Source organism: Stenella coeruleoalba (assembly GCF_951394435.1).
Source record: "Stenella coeruleoalba genome assembly, chromosome: 2".
Classification (NCBI taxonomy): Eukaryota; Metazoa; Chordata; class Mammalia; order Artiodactyla; family Delphinidae; genus Stenella; species Stenella coeruleoalba.
In genome coordinates, this window is record NC_137147.1 from 110203091 (window position 1) to 110225628 (window position 22538).

The following is a 22538-nucleotide window of genomic DNA, read 5'->3' on the forward strand; positions in this document are numbered from 1 at the left end:
CTGGGAACACAGGGCAGAAAGAGGTGGCTAGCATTCGACCGGGTTGGTGTAGCTGGGAAAGTGGGGGCTGGGGTCAGATTTTTCTAAATAAAACCCAGCCCCAACTGGTGTCTCATTTCAAGAAGATGAGTGAAGAGAGAGCGAGAGACTTTGGTTGTTTATGGCAGAACCAATCAGTATTGTCTTTTGTATGAAAGCAGGCAAAAAATGGAACCGTTTGCCTGAGTACTGTCTGACAAGCATCGTTGGTTGTCGTTGAGCACAGGGTGTGTCCCAAGTCTTTAACATAACGTTATTTCACCCAAGCCCTGTTGCTGTTATAGTTCCCATCTCGGAAAGGAGGAAACAGACTCTGGCTATGCTTAATGACTTCGAGGACTAGCAGCTTGACCTTCTGGTGAGAAGCTGAGGGATTTCAACTCTTTTTTTTTTTTTTTTTTGCGGTACGCGGGCCTCTCACTGTCGTGGCCTCTCCCGTGGCGGAGCACAGGCTCCAGACGCGCAGGCTCAGCGGCCATGGCTCACGGGCCTAGCCGCTCCGCGGCATGTGGGATCTTCCCGGACCGGGGCATGAACCCGTGTCCCCTGCATCGGCAGGCGGACTCTCAACCACTGCGCCACCAGGGAAGCTCGGGATTTCAACTCTTGACTCGCGTCAGTCTACCTAACGCGTGGAGGGGATAGGAGGATCTGAGAGCGAATTTGAGGAGACCCGAGGTGACCACGGTCTTAGTTCAAGAACACGGAACGCGCACTGGTTAAATGCGCCTTGGAGTTTCAGCCCAGCTAACGCGAAGGACGCAGGAGTTTGTTCAGATTTGCCTTTTGGGGCTTAAGCTGATGTGTCAGCAACTGATACTCTGGTTTAAATAGGGCATCCTGGAGAGAGGGTTTTTCCTCGCTAACGGCTCCCCTAATCCTCCAGTTCCCACCCCCAGCTCCCGGGTCCCGGTGGGTCTCACCCCTCTCTCACCTCAGTAGCGCTGAGCTTTCCGCGGTGCCCAGAGACGCGCGCGCCGGGCGCGAGGGCGGGGTCCGGGCTGGTGCAGGGCCCAAGGAGGAGTCCGGCCCCTGCCGGCCCCGCCTCCTCCCGGCGAGGCCCAATAGGGTGGCGGGCCCCGGCAGTCCCGCCCCGGCCCTGACCGCTCAGCCCGCGCTTGGCAGGCCTAGGTAGCCCGCCGCCAGGCAGCTGGGAGCAGTGGCCGGCGCTAGGATTTCGCCTACCCCGGTTCGTTCGCTCGCTCGCCAGCCAGTACGACCCCTCACCCGCTCGGGATGGCTGGTTACCTGCGGGTTGTACGCTTGCTCTGTAGAGCCTCCGGTTCCGGGCCGGCCTGGGCGCCGGCAGCCTTAACAGCCCCCAACTTGCAAGAGCAGCCGCGGCGCCACTGTGAGTGCCACGAGGAGGGTCCGGGCGGGGTGCGCGCCTGGCACCGCGACGCGGCGTCCTTCCGGGCGGGGACCAGCGAGCGCGACCCAGGACGCTCGCGAGCCGGGGACGGCGGGGTAGGGCACACAAAGAGCCGGCGGACGGGGACGTGCTCCCCTGCCCCACCTTCCAGGCCGTGCCAGTCGCGGGGGGCGGGGGGAGGACTTGAAGGAAGGTGGCAACTGGTGGCCCGGGCGATGCCGGCCCTGCTGCCCTGCGCCCCCAGATTTTCCTGCAGGGGGTGCGGGGGGTATCCCGGGCTCGGAGCGTATTCTGCCCGTCCTGCGACCCTGGAGGGAGACAAAGCAACCGAGTGGGTACTGGAGCGCCTGGCCCGCTCCACGCGAGTGAGGTAGGGTCCCGGCGCGGTCCCTGCTCAGACAAAGGAGGGGAAGGAGGAGGTATCCACTTCCCCTGCCTTCTCACCCGGGCGCGCAGTGATCCCTCCTCGCTGTCAGGCCCTCGTCAGCTATTTTTGGAGCCTTCTACGCGAGAGTTGGAGGAGTCTCCTTTTTATTTTCGCTTTGGACGCCCCCATTCTCCTTGTCGACCCACTTGAAGCTCCGTCCTGGGGCCTCTCCTTGGCTTGACCTGTCTCTTCTCGCCAGCCCGCTCCTGAGCTGCTCCTTGGCCCTGCCGCGCTCACCCGACTGGGGAGACCCGGCAGCCGCGCCAAAATGTCACTTTCCCGAATTGTTCGTCACAGCTTATGTGATACCCTTAGTTTCCTGCTTAGGAGAGAAGACAATAGTCTTAATAAGCAGGGCATAATAAGCAAGAGTTAGCCTGAACTTCCACTACCAAGGCAGGCTGCCAGGTCTGGCATTGGTCGGCCCCCTGGCTCTCCATCGCCAGCTACAAGAGACAGGGAACGATGTAGGTCCCTTAGCTCTGTCGAATGCCTGTTGCCACGGAAACCCCTATCCTGACCTGGCCAGCAGCTCCCTGGAGTGAGGAGGAGGGGATGGGGCCCAGGCAAGCTGGTCTTACTGCTAGAGTAGGTAATCTTTAACCTAGTGTGGGAGCAGCTGACCAGAGCTGAGAAGAGCCCCAGCACCCCACCTCCCCTTTCAAGGAGAAAGGGGCATTTCTGTTTTTCTACTCATGAGATTTATCTCTAAGGAGTCGGCCCTGCAACTCGAGGTTCTAAGTGTCCCCAGGTCCCAAAAAAGTTTCCCATGTGGCACCACGTTCAGCAAAAGATGGTGGAAGTTAGATACATTTTCCAATTCTCCCCTTTTTTTTTTCTGCACTGATGGTAAAAAAAGAAACAAAAAACCCCACACAAACAAGAAAAGCCCCTTTGAGGCCTGAATTTTGATAACACATGAAAAGAGCAGTCAGTTTCAGGTCCTTCCAGAAGCCCCCAAGTGGGGTTGGTTATTAACGAGGAGAACTTGGTTGGACATGAGACTGTACAATTGTGACCTCTGCTAGCTTGTTACTTGGCAACACTGCTGGAGACAGAATACTTGGCATTCCCCTTGATGACAAGGAAAGAATATGCTTTGGCTAAAATACTTTTGTGTTTTTGCTGCCAGGTAATTCCCACATGTGTCTCCTTCTAGTTTTGCAACTCATAGGCCTCCAGCGACTGCTGGTGGTGGTTCTGATTAAGTTAGTTTGGGGAAGTGAGGGACACTGCTCAGTGGGAGAATTATCTATCCTTCCTTGGCTCAACTCCTAGTCTGGGAACTTCTTCATTTCCTCACCCTGTCCCTTACCTTTTCAGATCTTGGTGATTTGCCTGCACTCTTAGATTCCAGAGGAAATTATTTAATGATTGTTCAGTTTTGCAGACCCACCAGTAGGGTTGTGTGTTCTCCACTGAGCCTTGTTTCATCCACATCAGATAAGACCACAGCTATCCCATCAGAGCTATTTTTGGGTAGTCGTGTTTAGGCCCAGTAGGTTTTGAGGAAAAGCTTCTAGAAAGGCTTGGGGCCTGCCTCCAGATCCTTTGTGTGAGGCTGAGGCCTCTTTCACTGATTCCAGGATGGGGTGCTGGACACTGCTGTCTGATTACTGGAAGCCAGCCTCTGTGGCCTGCCCTGGAGTTTACACTTCTGTAAACCATGTTTAAAATGCCAGCGGATTGCAAATATTAACACATGATAAACTGTGAGCTACTCCTGGTGCAGTTTTGTGGTGAGGACTCACTGGCCTCTGTGTGGTAATGCATCGCAGGATGGGGGAGGGGAGGGAGTACTTTTCATCCAAAGAGGAGGTTATGGCAGAGCAGTCCTTAGCACAGATTGAATTGACCATAACTTGACATTCATTCATGGATTCAACAAATATTGTGCTTCTACTATGTGCCAAGCCCTGTGCCAGGGACACTCTGGGGACAGAGTCGGGAATAAGAGACAAAAACTTCTGCCCTATGGAACTTAAATTCTAATGTAGGGACGGACAGTAGACAAGAACTAAGGAGAACAAATAAGCAAGGAAGGTGTGGGTGAAAGTTTGGGTAGGGCTGCCAGAAAAGACCCCACTGAATGCAGTACTGAGGGAGTGAGGGAAGCAGGCCATTTAGTGTTCAGGGGAAGAGAGGACTGCAGGTGCCAAGGTCACGATGCAGGAGGGCACATTTGCTTGTTGGAGAAGCAGAAAGTAAGGCTGGCTCAGAGTGCAGAAGGCGAGTGATGGGACATGAGGTCAGACAGTGGAGGTCATGGGGGGCTTGTAGGCCGTTTTTGAGGATTTTGGCCTTCTCTGAGTGAAAGAGGCGGCCTTGCAGGGTTTTGAGAGGAGTGTTGTGACCTGATTTACATTTTAACAGGAGCATTCTGGCTTCAGGGACCTGGTAGGAGGCCTTAGTCAGAATCTGGCAAGAGAGCATGGTGGCTTTGACCGTGGTGGCGGTACTGGGGTGGGTGGATTCTGGATGAATTTTGACGGAAGAGCCAGTAGAGTTTTTTTGGTGGTTTTGATGTGGGTGTGAGAGAAAGGGAGGAGTGAAGGATGACACCAAAGAAAATACTAGAGTCTCTTCCAGAACTGCTGCCCTGCCTTCTTTAGCCCTCTGGAATTGGGGGCGTCCCCCTACATTCTTCTGGGCCATGCTGGCTGAGCAGCCTCTCTTCTGCTGACAGCAGCATGGGTAGGAATGTGATGAAAGCAGTTCAGTTAAGTAGACAGGGGGGTGGAGGGGTGGCTGTCTTGGGAGGAACCTCTAGCCTGGAGGCTAGGTCTACTTACTTGAGCAGCAAGTAGATACTGAAACCGGGATGGTTTTGTTGTTTTTGTTTTTTAATGTTTATATATTTGGTGGTGTCGGGTCTTAATTGTGGCAGGCGGGCTCCTTAGTTGCGGTTCCAGGGCTCCTTAGTTGCGGCATGCAGGCTCCTTAGTTGTGGCATGCAAACTCTTAGTCACAGCATGCATGTGGGATCTAATTCCCTGACCAGGGATCAAACCTGGGCCCCCTGCATTGGGAGTGTGGAGTCTTATCCACTGCATCACCAGGGAAGTCCCTGGGGATGGGTTTTGAAATCCTTACTTGGTGTTCGGTGCTAGGAGTTGGCCTAATGGGTCTCTTGTGACTGATGTAATTCCATCCCACACCCTGGCCAAGAGGACAGTGTTTGTGCAGCCTGTCATCTGAAGAGATCATGGTGGCTGTCCCTAGTAGGCCTTCAGGGAGGCCCAGCCACTGTTCTTTGAATTTCAGGTAACCTGTCACCTCTTGTCTCCCAGAGAGGGGCAGACGGTGTGGATGTCTCCACCATAGTGGCTAAACAACAGACATGGTCTCAAACTCCAATGCCTTGGGGCACTCTGGAGGGCACGTGGCAGGCCTGGAATGGAGCGAGAGGCTGTCCTCATACCAGCCCATCCTTCATCCTTGCCAGGAGTGAGCGTGGGCTCAGTGGGACGAAGCGACTCATTCTTCAAGAGGGACTGGATTTTTATGTAAAATCTTCTCGGTGTTTTTTTTTCTTTTGGTGCGGGGACTGGTTTAAATTAAACATTAAAGAATTTTTTAATTTCTTATTTTTTATTGTGGTAAAAAATGCATAACAAAAATTTCCATCTTAATCATTTTTATGTGTGCAGTTCAGCAGTGTAAAATACATTCACATTGTTGTTCAACGATCTCCGCAGCTTTTTCATCTTGCAGGACTGAAACTGTGTACCCATTAAACAACTACCCTTCATCCTCTCCCCCCAGCCCCTGGAAACCACCATTCTTCTTTCTGTTTCTATAATTTTGACCACTCTAGGTACCTCATATAAGTGGAATCAGACAGTATTTGGTTTTTTGTGACTAGTTTGTTTCACTTAGCAGAATTCCCTCACGGTTCTTCCATGTTGTAGAGTGTGTCAGCATTCCTTCCTTTTTAAGGCTGAATAAGATCCCATTGTCTGTATATAGCACATTAAAAAAAATATTCAAGTTAAAATCTATTGACCTTCTGAGTAAGGTATAGGAATTGTGAAAAGCTTAGGTGATATAGTTATTAAATCCTTACATATTTAATACTGTTTCTAATTTATCATGAGTTATTTCCCAAAAATGTTAATCACAGCTGGATTGAAAAAGTATTTGGGTAATACATAAAGTGTCCATAGGAGCAAGCACCCTAAGTTTTTATCATATGCTGATAGAGAATTGTTTTAGGTGTTACAGCTTATGAGGTCCACAGTTTGACTGAATGGGTTAAATAAGCCTCTGTTGCTGTTTAACTGCATTGTAATTACCAAAAGTAATAATGCATGTAATTAAAAATAACAGAGAAGCTTTTTTAATTAAAAGATCTTCTGCTCCAAAAAACAAACAAACAAACAAAGTATTTGGGAAAGGTGGTGATGTTGTTTATATAAGTATACCACATTATAAGTCTACTGGTGATCCAAAGAGAATTTGTCTTTGTGGAGTTTGAAGCAAAAGAACAAGCGGCAAAAGCTATTGAGGTAGGTCCAGATCCATCACTAAAACATGGAAGCACTTCCTTTTTTAGTTTCAAAGCAAGTACATCCATGTTGAAGTGGTGGGCAGCCCAGTTTTGGAAAAAAAACTTGGAATCATGAACATAGTTTAACTTTTTGGAGGAAAGTTTTTCTTAAACTTCCTGGGTTAGTTCCCAGAGTCCTATTCTCCTCTTGAAGGTTCATATCACATTTTGTTTATCCATTCATCTGTTGGTGGACACTTGGGTTGCTTCCACCTCTTGGCTATTGTGAATAATTGTTATGAACATGGGTATACAAATATATATATATATTTTTTTTTTTTTTGCGATACGCGGGCCTCTCACTGTTGTGGCCTCTCCCGTTGCGGAGCACAGGCTCCGGACGCGCAGGCTCAGCGGCCATGGCTCACGGGCCCAGCCGCCCCGCGGCACGTGGGATCTTCCTGGATCGGGGCACGAACCCATGTACCCTGCATCGGCAGGCAGACCCTCAACCACTGCGCTACCAGGGAAGCCCTATTTTTTAACTTTTTTGAGGAACCATCATACTGTTTTCCATAGTGGCTGCACCATTTTACATTCTCGCCAGCAATGCACAAGGGTTCCAGTTTCTTTACATCCTCACCAACATTTGTTACTTTATGTTTTTTGGTCTTTTGTTTTTTGGGTTTTTTTGATAGTAGCTATCCTAATGGGTGTGAAGTGGTATCTCATTGCAGTTTTGATTTGCATTTGCCTAATGATTAGTGACATTGAACATCTTTTTATGAGCGTATTGACCATTTTTGGAGAATATCTATTCAAGTCCTTTGCCCGTTTATTAATCAGGTTATTTGTTTTTTTGTTGTTATTAAAATTGCCTGATTTTTAAGCCTTGGTCACCAATCAACATTAAAGAAAACCCCTACGACCTGGGCCAAACAAAATGAGCCTCTGCTGCCATGACTCACATCACTGCCCCCAGTCCTCGGCTCCTCTGGGAAGTTGCTTTGAGGGAGGCTGCACACCTGACTTTGATAACAGCACTGCTTGCTCTCTCCATTACTGATAGGTTTTCCCTTCCATACTCACTCTTTGAGGACAGGCATTGTTGTGTTTAGGTGTTTCAGGAAGGGGTGCTTACCCTTAGCACCTGGTTGTAAATAAGTGGGCCCTGTGGTCTCTGAGGGTTTGACACCTGCATACACAGCTGGGAAGGCTGCCTGCTGTGATCTTGATATTGAGCTCCCCCGTCGAGGAGTGTGGTGTCCAAAGACACCAGCTGCTGTGCCTGAAGCCCAAAGCTTGAGCAGAGCCCAGGCTGAGGCTGAACCCTTTAGGACTGGCCCCAAATGGGTCTCTACTTAGGGAACTTGATTACCGTAGGCTCGGTACATTAAAAAAAAAAAAATTGATTGGCTCTCATCACATTAACTCATAGAAGATGCTCCTAAAATCTAAGCTAGCTCGCAACAGCCCAACAGACTTTCTGTAGGTCCTAAAGCCCTTTCCACTCAAGCTTTAGACCAGAAATGCTGAAGGAATTTAGTAGCTTGGGTCCAAAGTCCTCACTGCATCTTGGGAAGAGCTGAAGCGGTGTCAGCCGTGTCCACCATGTTTTCTGGGGAATGAAATATTTTGAGTCTGTGTTTGCTTTCTGCTTCTCTACATATGGCCCACAAAAGCGTCCAGAGGCTGCACTTGAGCCAGGGCCCTGGGACACAGGTGAGGCCTATCCTGACCCTGACACAAGCCATGCTTCCTGGGTCTCATTTTTCTTCCCTATTAGATTAAGAAAAAAAAAAATCTGTTTGCACATCTCTGGAAAGTGAGTTATTCTGCTGCACATAATTCACCTTTTTCTTAGCGGGTTGGGATGTCATCATGAGTCATGGCAGTGGTGTGTTTCATAGGACAGTGATGTGTTTGGGGTCTTTTGGGCTTTGGTCCCTTTTGTTTTCATGAGCCTAGGTAGCCATGCTTCTTCATTTTTCTAGGCCTGCTTTTCACAGGCTTCTGTCCCTTGCTGTCAGCCGAGCAGATGTCACTTGGGGTTTTCATCCTGTCCCCTCTTCTGATTTGCTGTGTCTAATCTTCGGTGAGTTGAAAGACCCATAGCTACATCTGTAAGGATTGTGTGTAACATAAGACTAAATGGGCCCTAAGTAAGGGCTGAGCAGGGCCCCTTTGGGGACAGGGCCCTGCTTTCATCTGGGGTTCAGCAGAAGGTGAAGTGTCTCCAGACACTCCTGGAGTGACTGAGGCAGGGTTGTAGGCTTCACATAGATCTTGTTGCCGTGCTCTTCAGCTGCTGTTTCTTCCAAGGCTGTGGCCAGAGGCACATGCTGGTGCTTGGGTGCCCCTGCTGCAGGTTAAGGGTCAATAAGCCTCACCCACAGCAGCCTGCACTGATAAATTGGATGGGCCATTTTCTTTCTTTTTTGGGGGGCTGTGCCCCACGGCATGTGGGATCTTAGTTCCCCGACCGGGGATCAAACATGTGCCCCCTGCATTGGAAGCACGGAGTCATAACCACTGGACCTCCAGGGAAGTCCCGTGGACGATTTTCTTGAGTTTTGTTTGGAATTCACTTCCCAGACTGTTGGTTTTTCTCATGAGTCAGACTTTCCTTGAAGAGCCTCCACCAGCTCCTGTTTCCTCCTCCACCATCTCCCTGGGCCTGGATCAGTCACTCGTCCAGTCCTTTGATGCATCTCTGGCAGGACTGGCGGACCTGAGCCTGCGTGGATCAGGGCTTCTGCATTCCATTCCCAGGTGCCCATCAAGGAAGGTGTGGATCTTCCTGGATCTGCTGTTTTCAAGCTGTGTGAGCTTTGGCAGTGAGCTGACAACCTCTCTGAGCCTTAATTTCCTCACATTTAAAGTGGAGATAATGATACAGTAAGTCCCTTACATATGAATGAGTTCCGTTCAGAGAGCGCGTTCCTAAGTCCGATTTTTCATAAGTCCAACAAAGTTAGCCTAGGTACCCAACTAACAAAATCGGCTCTATAGTACTGTAATGTAATAGGTTTATAATACTTTTCACACAAATAATACATAAAAAACAAACAGACACACAAAAAATAAAACATTTTTAATCTTGCAGTGCAGTACAGTACCTTGGAAAGTACGGTAGTACAGTACAACAGCTGGCATCCAGGGGCTGGCATCGAGCGAACAGGCAAGAAGTTACTGACTGGAGGAGGGAGAGGAGGTGGGAGATGGTAGAGCCGAAGGATCGGCAGCAATAGGAGACAGAGGGCAAGCAGCAGTTTCACTCATTCACATCCTGGGCTTGAAATAAAGATACTGTACTACTGCACTCTATACAGTACTGTACAGTAAAGTACACAAAAGCACACGCATTTGTAGAGGATGCGAGCATGTGACAATGTACACCAGACACATGAGCTAACTTACATGATTGGACATGCGAACGCATGTTCGCATCTTTGAAAGTTCACAACTTGAAGGTTCGTATGTGGGGGACTTACTGTACTCCCCTTGGGAGTGGTTCAGAGGATTAAATGTGAAGGGTGTGGTACACCCTCAGGCCCATGGGAGGTGATCTATATAGTTTCCCTGCTCACTTCATGTTACTCAGGCTCTTAGGTTGCAAGCAACAATCAGAGGAAGTGTTTGGAAGGACACGGGGTAGCTCATGGAATTGCAGGGATTGGACAAGAGGGGATTCCAGGCTACCCTGGGGAACTGGGTGGCAGCAGCCGAAGGCAACCTCTGCCCGGCTTGCTGCTTGACAAGGTGACCCCAGCTGGCTCTCATTCTCTGTGTTGGTCTCCTCTGCTGTCAGGTTCCAGGAGAAAGGATCTGACTGGCAGGCTGGCATCTGGCTAGTCCCAGCTGGCCAGACTCAGCGGGGGATCCAGCTCCCCCCGGGTGGTCCCGGAGCTGCTCCTGCAGGAGGGGGAGTGAATGCTGGGCAGCTGGGCCCTGGCTGACACTCCTCCCTCCATGGTGAAGGGTGGGTCTGGCCGGAGAGGAGAGGGGCTCCCCCACCAGCCTCCCCAGGGGTATGATGTGCTATGTGTGTCTGGTCCTAGATGCCGACAAGAGGATCAAGGTGGCGAAGCCAGTGGTGGAGATGGACGGCGATGAGATGACCCGTATTATCTGGCAGTTCATCAAGGAGAAGGTAGTTCCCTCCTGAAGTGGGCGGCCTTCCACATGGCCGGCCGGGCTCAGTGTTCAGTCCCCACTTCGGGTCCCCAGGGTTCACCCGTCACCCTGGTGGGCAGGAGCAGTCCTGATTTTCCCCTTCCGTTCACCCTTCTGTCATGTCCAGACCACTCATGGCTCTTAAGACGTCAGGCAGGGGACTGTCCTCAGCCATCCGTGTCACGTGCTCGTGCCAAAGCCAGCATGTTTTCAAAACTGTGTGCAGATTCAAGCCTGACCCTGTATCATGTCATTTTTTTGTTTTTTTCAAACTCGTGTTTCAGCATGAATTGACTATCCTTCGGGACTTTCTTCTTTTCCTTTTTTTAATTTATTTTTTATTGGAGTATAGTTGAATATATCATCTTGATCTCCTACATTCCTATGTGCACCCTTGAGGGAGTGAGAGAAGAACAGGGCCGGAGTGCGGGGGGACCACATCATTAACCTTTCCTTAGCGGTTCAAGGATGTCATCGCGAGTTGTGGCGTGGGGTCTGTTGGAGGACAGTGATATGTTTGAGCCACCATGGCAGACGGTTCCCAGGGTGGCTGCTTGGCTTCTCCAAAGTCGCTGTGGGCTGGGTCTGCCTGGGAGAGCACCTTGTCCATGTGCCTGTCCCCAAGAAGAAGGTTGAGAATCACCACTTCTGAGTGGGGATGAAGAGGGAACCCGCTGTATAGAGAACCCTAGATGCACTTGGAGTTGGGGTTTGGCTGAACTGATGGGCCACCGCAGGGCGGGTGTGGTCCACGCTAGGGGATGAGCCCTCCGAGGGGCTGCAGCCTGGTCTGCCGGCCTCTCTCCAGAGCCCCGGCCTCTTGCCAGCTTTGGCCAGCCCACCGCTGGCCTTTCCTCTTCCCTGCCCTGACGGGGTGTCCCCTGCCACCGTCCCCACATGCCCCCGAGTCACAGTCATCTGGGCTGATGCCAGGCCCCGGCCGTCTGTCTCTAGCTCATCCTGCCCCATGTGGACGTCCAGCTCAAGTATTTTGACCTGGGGCTCCCAAACCGTGACCAGACCAATGATCAGGTCACCATCGACTCCGCGCTGGCCACCCAGAAGTACAGCGTGGCTGTCAAGTGTGCCACCATCACCCCTGACGAGGCCCGTGTGGAAGGTGCGAGGGGCGCGGGGGCGGGCGGCTGGGACAGTGCGGGCTGGGAAGTGACCCTGGTCTCCTGCGAATGCCCAGCACACAGCGGAGCCTCCAAGGTTCCTGTGGAGGAGGCTGGGGAGGGGAGGTTGAGGGCTGGCCTAGGTTCCACAGTTGGGGGTGGCAAAGCTGGGGCCAGGGTCTGTGTCCCCTGCTCCCAGGCTGGTGGTGTTTCTGCTGTGCCGTGTGGCTCTGGCCAGTGTGGGTGTCACTGGTCACAGAGCTGATGCTGACACTGTCACAGTGAGGACAGGCTCTTTGGGCAGCCTGCCCCCCTGGCCTCCTGGACTGCTTTGCAGGCAGGTTTACAGAGAGACTCTGGGGCCCCCTCTGTCCAGGGTAGTGCTGGGTGTCAGGCCTGTGTCCTTCAGAGGCTCGGAACGTCCCCCATGTCCCGCCACTGTCTTGGCACTGCAGGTCTGCCCTTTGCCTCTGTGGCCGTGGAGCGGTCTCAGGTGCCCCACCAGGCTTGGACAGGCCGCTGGTCCTCGGTTCTGGGGGCTGCTCTCGAGGGTTCCATGAAATGGCACCAGTGTGTGGGTAAAGGATCCGGGTTTGGGAAATTCAAGAAAGGGTGGTTTCAGAACTTGCAGAGTTCTGTCTCCCCACTTCCTGCAGTATGAGAGGCCTCAAGGAAACCTTCAAGACATCTCCAAACTCTGCAGGCCTCCTCCTGTCAGGCAGGTTGTTCCCGACCTCAGGGTATGGAATCATTTTAGTGCTAAGCTCTTTCAGCTGGTTTTCTTTGATTTCTCCTGAACCCTGGGATTCATACATCCCCACTTTATGGACAAGGAAGTAGAGGGTCACAGTCTTAGTAATTTAGGCTGAACCCAGCGGTGAGTGGCAGTGCTGGGGCTAGAACCAGAGCATCTGGAGTGAGGCCGCACACTGCCAGGTTCATCAGACAGCTATGTCCAAGTGTGATGTGGGAATAATAATAACTGACAGAGGGGACTTCCCTGGTGGTCCAGTGGCTAAGACTCCATGCTCCCAACGCAGGGGGCCCAGGTTCAATCCCTGGTCAGGGAACTAGATCCCACATGCATGCCGCAACTAAAGATCCTCCTGCATGCTGCAACTGAAGATCCTGCATGCGGCAACGAAGATCTCGCGTGCCACAACTAAGACCCGGTGCAGCCAAAAAAAAAAAAGTATATATATGTATATGTATATACATATATGTGTGTGTGTGTATATATATATATATATGTATATATATAAAATAACTGACAGAGCCCTTACCATGTGCCAGCCACTGCTCTAGGTACTTTACACATGCATGCATTTAATCCTCACGACAACCCAAAAGGCCAGGTGTTTTATCAGCAATTTCATTTTATGGCTTAAGTTCAGCCACTTGCCTAAGGCTGACAGTCAGAGGTGGTGCCACAGCTGGACCCTGAAGACAGGAAATCTGATTCGGGAGCCCACGTGCACACTCTAGACTCTGCTGCTGCTTCCCCGCAGATGATTTTTAGGACCCCCATCTGTGTTCTTGCTTGGGGTTCAAATTCTGGTTGGAAGGTGGGGGCTGCAGTGGGGCCACTTCATCTTTGTCCTCATAGAGTTCAAGCTGAAGAAGATGTGGAAGAGTCCCAATGGAACCATCCGGAACATCCTCGGGGGGACTGTCTTCCGGGAGCCCATCATCTGCAGAAACATCCCACGCCTCGTCCCTGGCTGGACCAAGCCCATCACCATTGGCAGGCACGCCCACGGCGACCAGGTCGGCCACGGTGGGAGTGGGGCTCCAAGGGCCTGGGTCCCGCATCTGGAGCACTTGGCCTGAGCCACCCTCTCACCTCTGCAGTACAAGGCCACAGACTTTGTGGCTGACCGGGCTGGCACATTCAAGATCGTCTTCACCCCAAAGGACGGCAGCGGAGCTAAGGAGTGGGAGGTGTACAGCTTCCCCGCTGGTGGCGTGGGCATGGGCATGTACAACACGGATGAGGTGAGCAGCGGCTCCCCGGCTCCCTCCCCCCACGCCTGTCTCTCCATCTCCAGCCACATCGGGTTGGTGGTTCTGACTATTCCTGCATCGGTGGCCTGAAGGTCTGAGGCCTGAGAGCAAATGCATCTTAGGTGTGTCCGAGGGCCCTGCGGTGGGCCCGGTGTGGAGGGCTGTCCCACTCCTGCCCAGCCAGGTGCTTGTGCTCCCCACCATTCCTGCACTCCCTCTCGGGTGCGTCCTTGGGGGCACATTGGTGGTCAGCTCTTGGCTTACAGCAAACTGGGTAAGCACTTCTTCCCCTCCCTACCCCCACCTCTTGGCTTTCCTTTCCTCTGTGGTTGGGCTCACTCTCAGGCTGTGAAGAAATGGCCACCAGTAGCTCCAGGCTTATCGCTGCCAGCCTGGCTACCCTATCAGAAAAGAGCCTCGCCTTTTTTTTTTTTTTTTTTTGCTGCACTGTGGCATTCAGGATCTTAGTTCCCGGACCAGGGATTGAACCCATGCCCCCTGCAGTGGAAGTGTGGAGTCTTAACCACTGGACCACCAGGGAGGTCCCGGAAAAGAGCCTTTTTGCTCATGATTCCAGCAAAAGTACAGGCCTGGGTCACATGGCCATCTCTGAGCCAATCATGGAGGCCCAGGGGAGGAAGGGCTCTGATTGGATAAGCCCAGGACACACTATCAAGTCTAGAGACGGGCAGGTGGGCTGAGGGCATTAGCCCCACCCCAGCCATATGGTCTAAGAAGTGGGGAGGGTGGTAGCTTTCCAAAGCAGTTGGTGGGGCTACTTCGTCCCAGAAATTGGGAGGGGGATGCTGGGCCAGTAGAAACAATAGATGCTCACTCCAGGGAGGCTGGGTTAACCCCGGCTGCCTGCGAGGGTCCTGTGGAGGGAAGGGATGCTGTTCCCAGGGCCTGGGCCCGCCCTGGGGGACCACACCAGGGACCTCTCTCTCCCTGCAGTCCATCTCGGGTTTTGCGCACAGCTGCTTCCAGTATGCCATCCAGAAGAAGTGGCCACTCTACATGAGCACCAAGAACACCATTCTGAAAGCCTATGATGGGCGCTTCAAGGACATCTTCCAGGAGATCTTTGAGAAGTAATGGCCCCTCCCTTTAATACTTCTCAGGGACGCCATGGCCCTTCTTCCCTGTCCCCTCAGCCGCCCTTACCCACCCAGGGAGATGGCTGTCCCAGTGCATCTGTCTCAGCTCTGAGGCTCAGGGAGGGATCCCCAACCTGTCAGCCTCCCGCTCTCTCCCCACAACAGGCCCTTTTGCTCCCAGGCACTACAAGACCGAGTTCGACAAGAATAAGATCTGGTACGAGCACCGCCTCATTGACGACATGGTGGCTCAGGTCCTCAAGTCTTCGGGCGGCTTTGTGTGGGCCTGCAAGAACTACGACGGAGACGTGCAATCAGACATCCTGGCCCAGGGTACGCTGGCAGCACCTGCTCCCTGCGGGGATGGACTGTTGATTTTCCCTAGCTGGGGGGATTTTCTCCTTCGGGGAGAACACTTCTCTAGCGGAGCAGCAGGACTGGGGCTTGCCTGCTCATTTCAGGGTCTCCTGTGGACAGCAGGGGCCAGGGGCTCCCTGGTGTCTGAGTGAGGAAGGATCCTACGTTAGCTTTGGACTGGGGTATTACTAGGGCTGCCGTTCCAGAGGAAGGAGAACGTAGGAATTCAGGTGCTAAAGGGCTAGATGTGTTAGCCCTGAGGTTGTTCCTGTCCATGAAAGGGCCAAGTGACTCTGCGTGGCTCCAGGTTTGGACTAGGTTTGGCTCTAGTAGAAAAAGGGGAGTAAGCACAACCGGATGCTCTTTACATTACAGAGAATTTGTTTTGCACAGTAAACCTTTTGGATGTAGGAGAATATTGGGGATGATGCAAACCCCCAGGCCCCAGAGCATCCTGAAACACAAGTTGGGTTGCAGCAGAAAGCCTGCGTGAAGCCGTTAGGGAAGAACAGAAAGAAATAGCCCAATTGTATTGGGAATGAGAGCAGGAAAGAGTGGGAGGAGGCAACATGTATCCATAGCGAGTGGAAGAGAAACCAGGCTCTGTGAGAGGGGGCGAGGTCTAGCTCCTGATAAGGAGAAAAGTGAGGCCCACGCCAGGTTGTGATGAAAAGGCAGAGGGTCTCAGTGCTTTATAAAAACCTTTGACTTTATTTTGAAAAGTTTGGTGTGATCCTCTCACTAGAACAATTCCCATCTAGGATGGGAGCATGAAAAGCCCTAGCAGACAAGAGAAAGGCGTGAAAGGTACCCTTAAGTGTATGAAGATTGGTGAGTGTGAAGGTCCCAGGTGCAAATGGAGAAGGGATTCCCCCTTCCTCTGCCCCAACAGCAAAAATTCTTACACAAATAATTTTCCTCTAGAAGTTGCCCACTTTTTCTTTCTTGGGCATTCAGAATTCTTATTTTGGTGCTGTGGGGGTGCTTTTGAAAACTAGGAGACCTTGGCCACAGAAAAGGTTGACATCTGGATTTGGGAAATCTTGGAAATAAATCACAAAGCTTTAAAGTGGCCTGAAAGAGCAGATAAAGTGATCACTGTGAAACAGCTGGCTGCAGGCTTTATTCTTTCTGCTTGAGTGAGCCTCCTGGTCACCAGCCAGGGTGGGTGGGCAGAATTTTGGGGGATCTTATGCCCTGGGGGGACCATAGACTCTGGGGCACCTGGAGGTAGGGGATGCAGAATTATGCTAACAGGCTGATGACAGCCACCTCTGAGTGTCCCTCTGCCCTGTACTGGGCCCTGGAGACCCAGGACAACAGTAGACAAGCCTGAAACAGTCTCTGTTCTCCCAGTTATAGGTGGGGGTGGGTGGAGACACAGCAAGGAAGCAGCTACAACAGCTGGAGGGCAGGTGGGCTCAACCCCAGTGGCCTGAGGAAAGGTGCCGGCACTGAGAGGATGTCTTCCTACTTTCCAGGCTTTGGCTCCCTTGGCCTGATGACGTCCGTGCTGATCTGCCCGGATGGGAAGACCATTGAGGCTGAGGCTGCTCATGGGACGGTCACGCGCCACTATCGGGAGCACCAGAAAGTGAGTGCGAGGACCGTGGCCTCATGACCATCTGCCCCCGGGGCCCGAGCCCACTGGCCCTGAGGGCTGGGAGCACGGGCCTGGTCCTGTCAGTCTAGAGGTGGGCAGCTGTGTCCAGGTGGCCCTCTTGTTGGCTGGTTGGCTCTTCATCCCGCTGTGACCCCTTCCCCCAGGGCCGGCCTACCAGCACCAACCCTATCGCCAGCATCTTTGCCTGGACGCGTGGCCTGGAGCACCGGGGGAAGTTGGACGGAAACCAGGACCTGATCAGGTGAGTGCAGAAGGAGCACCTGAGCCGGATCTGGGCAGGTTTTGGGCCCTGGCTCCACACAGCTGGGGTCTCACTCTGCCCTGTCCCCTGCAGGTTTGCCCAGACCCTGGAGAAGGTGTGCGTCGAGACAGTGGAGAGTGGAGCCATGACCAAGGACCTGGCGGGCTGCATCCATGGCCTCAGCAAGTGGGTGGCCTGGGGTAGAGGGCAGGGCTGGCCTTCTGGGACCTCCGGGTCAGGTGGAAAGAAGCCCAGGGTCCTTCTTAGAGGCCTCCTCCTGAGTTAACTTAGCTGCCGGGGGCAGGACAGGTCCATGGCCCTGGGGGATGGCTCGGGCCAGCCTACGCACACCAGGCGCAGCGAGTGGGTCCCCATCCCTGAGGCTAGCTGCTCAGAATGTTTCCATCCCCTGCTGCACCCATCTCCCAGCTTCTCCCCAGAGAGCTTGTACCTAGTTGCCCACTCACCTGGAAAAGCAAAGACAGGCCTTACTGGGTTCCTGCCGAGTTTGCTGTGGCCTCTTGACCGTTGGCTCCAGGTGCCTCTGGCCTGTAGACCTCCCCGTGACCGCACGAGGGGGCTGCCGTCCGGATGCCTGAGCTCAGGCTCTGCCCTGGGAGGGCCCGGCTGGAGCGGCCCTCACGTGCAGGTGCTCTCTTGGCAGTGTGAAGCTGAACGAGCACTTCCTGAACACCTCGGACTTCCTGGACACCATCAAGAGCAACCTGGACAAAGCTCTGGGCCAGCAGTAGCGGGTGGGCGCGCTGCTGGCTGCCGTGGCGGCCGGGCTGGGGCCGAGCGGGTGGCCACAGGTTCCCCCCAACCCCGACGCCCCCGCAGCGGAGGGTGAGCTTCACACCCCCTCTTTGGAGGCCTTTCTCGGGGACACTCTTTTTTATAAGCAAGATGTTTTTAAAAGTATCTGTGTGTTTCCCCTCATGGTGACATGAGGCAGGAACGGTGTGTTTTACCTCAGCCAGTGGTATGTTTTGCATACTGTAATTTATATTGCCCTCGGAACACATGGTGCCGTATTTAGCTACTAAAAAGCTCTTCACAAAACAGTCTGCTGTGTTCGTCCCTGAGGGGAAGGAGGCAGCTGGGGCCTAGAGGCAGAAGCCCTCAAAGGGCTGGCGGATTCCCCCGGGGGCTGCCCGGGGAGCCTTGGGTCACAGCAGGCCTCTGTCCAGTCAGGGGGCCACCGGGGGGAGGGGACCAGGCAGAAGGCCTGTGGGTTCCCTGGAATTTCCTAGCACGACCTGGCTTCTGTATCCTCTTTTCCATTTTGAGATTGTCACTTCCGATAGAGTACGGTTATATATATATATATTTTTTCTTTGATAGTTTTAACTTTCTAAACGTGCCCAGACCTCTTTATTTGCCTGTTTCTCAGTCCTCGAAACAGGTCCCACACAGTGGCCGCCTCAGTTCTCTTCCCCACGGCTGCCTGGGACTCGGGCCTGGGCCTGTGAGTGGGGCCCCCATGTGGTCCAGGCTAGTGAGTCCCAGACTTGGGTTCTTCTTCACCATTCTGTGGCAAAACTTGGAAAAGTAAGTTTATGAAGTTGCTATAAAGCTAAACAGATCCAACTTAAAGGGCTATCCTTTATTCGGGGATTATGTTCTACTTTTGGTGTTAAAATGTCCTAGGGAAGAGTTGTGTCTTTTTTTTGGCCGCATGGCTTGCTGAGTCTCAGTTCCCTGACCAGGATCTGCAGTGAAAGCGCAGAGTCCTAACCATTGGACAGCCAGGGAATTCCCGAGTTGTGTCATCTTGACTTGAGAAAATAAATACTTGGCAACCCAAAGTCCATTTCCCACATTTGGGTGGGCTCTCATGTATTCTGAAACCCAATAGCTGGGAGCCTTGGTAGCTTTGAGATGGGCTTCAGCTGCCCACCTCCACTGACAGTCGCCTTCTGCGCTAAGACCACTCTTCCTCAGTAATCACTGGACTCCCGGCGCTCTAGGAGGAAAAGCTGGCGTGATGACTCTGGCTGGCCCAACTCCTGGGGGGAAGCTCAAGGTTTCCGGCCTCTTCCCCATCAGTAACGAAGGGCTGGCAGCTCCCCAGAAGGCACAGCCTCTGAAGCCCAGTCTGGCATCGGGAGCTGGCTTCTGTCCTGGTGGCCTGTTGGTGGGGAAGCGGCTTTTTCTCTTCGAGTGGTGGGAATTCTGGGGCCTTGACCTGCGCCCCTTTCTCACGGGCTTGGAGCTCTGCAGGTGGCCATTCTAGTGCAAAGGATGGGCTGGGGCTCCTCTGGGCCCCCAGAGAGGGAAGCCTTGTAGGGAGCTCCTTCTGAGGGAGGGGTGAGGACTGGGTCCCCAAGAACCATGGAAAGAAGCACTCGCAGTCACCTCACTAAAGAATATTCATTTATTTATAATTATTGCTAAGTAAACTTCTCTTTTAAACAGGAACATAAAAACACAGTAGGGCTTTGCACAAGTGGAATTTCTAAACAGTTGGTTTGTATACACGTCAAAATAAGTTAGAATGGGATTTGTCCAGGAGTTTCCAAGTCACCCGAGAGGCTGCACGCCTCTTTTGAAAAGGTTGGGGTGGGGTGGGGGTGGGGACCGGAGCCTTGCCAAGACCACCGCCCACCCAGCTCCAATTGTGAGTTGTGCTGCTTCCTTCTCTCAGCCTTGCCCAGGTCCAAGGCACAGGGCATGGGGGGCGTTCAAGTATTGAACCTTGCAGAGGGCTGGTGCTGATGGCGGGGCTGGGGGCAGAGAGGAGAGCCCCACCCTGGGGGCCAGACCGTCTCTCATGGGTTTCCAAGACCAAGGCCACTGCACTGGCAGGGAAGAGGAAGAAGAGGAGGTACAGGGTTCTTTTTGGTACCAGGGGAGAAAGAAGTTGTGGGAAGAGGTAGTTTGCGGGGATGATGCTTCTGCTCAGCAGGAGAAAATGTCTTCTACAGTGACGGGGTCACTGCCACCTGAGGGTCATCATGGCGGGCACCTGGGAGGCTGGGGGGCCTCGGGGTCTGGAGAGCCACAGTCGGGGCGAGGCTCCCGTGAGCCCCAGCCCTCTTATTTGCTGCTTAGCATGAACTCTAGCAGAGAAGGAAGGGGCACCTGGCTGCCTGATCCCGAGGCTACCTTGTCCTCCCCTCCGTCCTGATCTCAGCCACCCTGAGGCCTGGCTTGGTCCTTCACTAAGGATACGGCCTTGGGGGCACCTCCCTCCTCAGCCGCTCCCCGCTTCCTGGTTTCTGGGCTGAAGCTGGTGGCTTCACCTCCTGTGCCTCTGGGAATGGCCTTGCCTGCTCCCCTCCACGGAGGCCGCAGGGGGCGAGTGGGTGGGCGTCTGGGTGCCCCAGCATTCCTGAATGTGCTCTTTCACCGCCCTGGGCCTGCAGTCTTCAGTTCCGGGGCAGGAGCTGGCGCGGGGACCGAGGAGATGAGAGCGGGCTGGCGAGGGAGCGAACCGTGGGCTGAGCAGGGGCGGCAGCCCGGGCCGCTGCTCTGGGTGGTGCAGAGCAAGTCACTAGCCGGAGGAGCTGGGAGAGGGTGGACGGCCTGCCGGGCTCTGCCTCCTCCTGCCTCTCGCCTTGGCCTCCGGAGGCTTCCTGCCAGCAGCTGAAGCCCCAGGGCCAGACCGACAGTGCCTTCTGAGCCCGAGTCCCGCCAGGGCAGGCCACGCTGCTCTTGGTTGGGGAGGCACAAAGCACGCACAGCACACGAGAAAGCTTCCGCTGGCAAAAAGAAAATGATCTCCATCAGAAAAGATAATAGGTGACACAGAGTTGGAAAGGAGAAAAATAAATTACCTTCAAAATACCCCCCTTTGCTCAAAAAACCTTTTTTTTTCCCTCTATGGTCTTCATTTTCCTTTTTAAATATGTTGCTCTTCCTGGGACCCTGCTGACTCTTGGCTGTCCCCATCCTCAAAATGGATACTTATTAGACCTTAAATAAGAGGAAAACTCCAGGCCCCCACCCCTACATAGGCCCTCCTTGGCCTCCTTAAGGACAGCCCCTCTTGGTCCCCAACGACCCCATCACTGGTCCCCCCACTCAAGGGGCCTCCATCTGTCTTTGTTAGTGTGTGTCTGATGCAAGGCATGTCCTGGCTTTGTCGGGGGACCCTGGGGTGGTGCCCTACTTCGAGACAGAACTGGAAAACAGTTTGCTGAAATCCACTTTAGGGACGCCCACTTTCAAACAGGGCTGTAAGATGCGAGGCTTCTGGGGGTCGGCTGGAGAGGACGGTAGCTGGGGGTTGGGCTACACCCCGCTTTCCTAAGGCCAGGACCAGGCCGCATGCACACCTGGCTGGAGGAGAGAGCGGGAGGCACCAGGAGGTAGAAGGCAGAGGGCCCTGCCTGGCTGTCCATGGACAGGGTGGGGGAATGGGCTCTGGGCCTGGGCTTTTCGCAGCCCAGGGGCCGGTGGGGGGTAAGGGTGGGGGGCAAGGCTGACCAGCACAGGAGCTCAAACATCCCTAGAGGCAGGAGAGGGTCCAGAGGAGAAACAAGACATGGCTCAAGAGATCTCCCTCCAGTGACAGGAGCCCCGAGGAGCCATCAGGATGGCCCTGCCCACATGGGCCGCCCCAGCTCTGCTGGGCCTGGAGAGACTAGAGAACCTATGCCCTTGTGACCTGTCCCCAGACGGCCCCCATCTGCATTTCTCCCACAGCAGCAGGCCAAGGAGACCCAGACCTGGGCCTCCCGTGTTACCCTTCCTTCCCTAGGATGCCTGGGGCCTGTGCCTGGTTCACAGCTGAGGCCAGTAGTACAGTCTCCATTTGGTCTACAAGTCCCTAGTGGTGCAAACGACTGAGTGGGAGGGAGGGCTCAGGACAGTGGGGCAGTAGCTTGTTTTTCAGCTGCAGGAGGTGCAGCCTGCAGCACATGGGTCTCCCCCCACGCCCCACGCCCTCCTTGCCCCGTCCTGGGTGGCCTGGCCTGTGCTATAGCACGTTGTAGTAGGCCATCTCTTTCATGGCCTGTTCGGTGAGGACGCTGGCCTCGGCGCTGCTGTCCACACCGGCGTAGGCGTAGGCGTTCTCCTCGAAGTCCTCGATCTCCTGCTGGCTGTCAAGCTCGGAGGGGTCGGTGCCCGTCAGCTCCATCATGGGGTCTGCAAGAGAGGGCACAGTTAGGCCTGGATGCTGCCTGTGGTCACTCCCACACGGGAAGCAGAACTAAAGAAGTCATTGCCAGTCACTGCTTCCAAAAGACTCTCAGCTGCCTCCTCTGCCCTCCTGCTCTGGGAGGCCCCCGACTCCCGTGGCTTCTCAAATGTGTGCCGAGTGGGTACAGGCTTGGACTTGAACTCTTGGGGTCATCCCTCTCTTGCACCTCCTGAGTCACTAAGCCCTTATTTATTCTTCGCAACATTACTCATTAGTCTCCTTTGCCATATGAAAGCCTCCTGTACTATATCATGTCTGCAATACCACTCGTTTGGCACCTACTGTATGCCAGGCACTTCACATATATCATCTCATGAATGCTCACAGCAACCCCGTTTAGGAGATCAAAAGGAAGTTCAGAGAGGTTAATCACCTTGCCAAAGGGCACCCAGCAAGTGCTGTTGTTTTGATCCACTGTGCAACTCTACCTCACTTGGCTGGAGGG

General features: G+C 53.6%; 3 protein-coding genes across 6 annotated transcripts in view; 1 reads left to right on the top strand and 2 right to left on the bottom strand.

The window, feature by feature from the left end:
* Positions 1–2817, bottom strand: part of SEMA4B (semaphorin 4B) — a 94689-nt gene extending 91872 nt beyond the window's left edge. For both annotated transcript variants that reach the window (XM_079912428.1, XM_079912430.1), the window contains exon 1: positions 1288–2817. The gene's annotated coding sequence lies outside the window, so the exon portion shown is untranslated. The remainder of the gene's footprint in view (positions 1–1287) is intronic.
* On the top strand, positions 1163–18757 carry IDH2 (isocitrate dehydrogenase (NADP(+)) 2). The gene is made up of 11 exons (XM_079912435.1): positions 1163–1390; positions 10389–10480; positions 11458–11623; positions 13228–13388; positions 13473–13616; positions 14580–14716; positions 14904–15055; positions 16561–16673; positions 16847–16944; positions 17038–17130; positions 17609–18757. The coding sequence occupies exons 1-11, from the start codon at positions 1276–1278 to the stop codon at positions 17694–17696; spliced, it is 1359 nt and encodes a 452-aa protein (XP_079768561.1). The 5' UTR covers positions 1163–1275; the 3' UTR covers positions 17697–18757.
* Positions 18758–19459: 702 nt separating this feature from the next.
* Positions 19460–22538, bottom strand: part of ZNF710 (zinc finger protein 710) — a 63690-nt gene continuing 60611 nt past the window's right edge. For all 3 annotated transcript variants that reach the window (XM_079914080.1, XM_079914079.1, XM_079914081.1), the window contains 2 exons: positions 21946–22038; positions 19460–20648 (listed from right to left, as the gene is read on the bottom strand). In XM_079914080.1, coding sequence (XP_079770206.1) covers positions 20293–20648; positions 21946–22038 — 449 coding nt within the window. In that variant the 3' untranslated portion in view covers positions 19460–20292. The remainder of the gene's footprint in view (positions 20649–21945; positions 22039–22538) is intronic.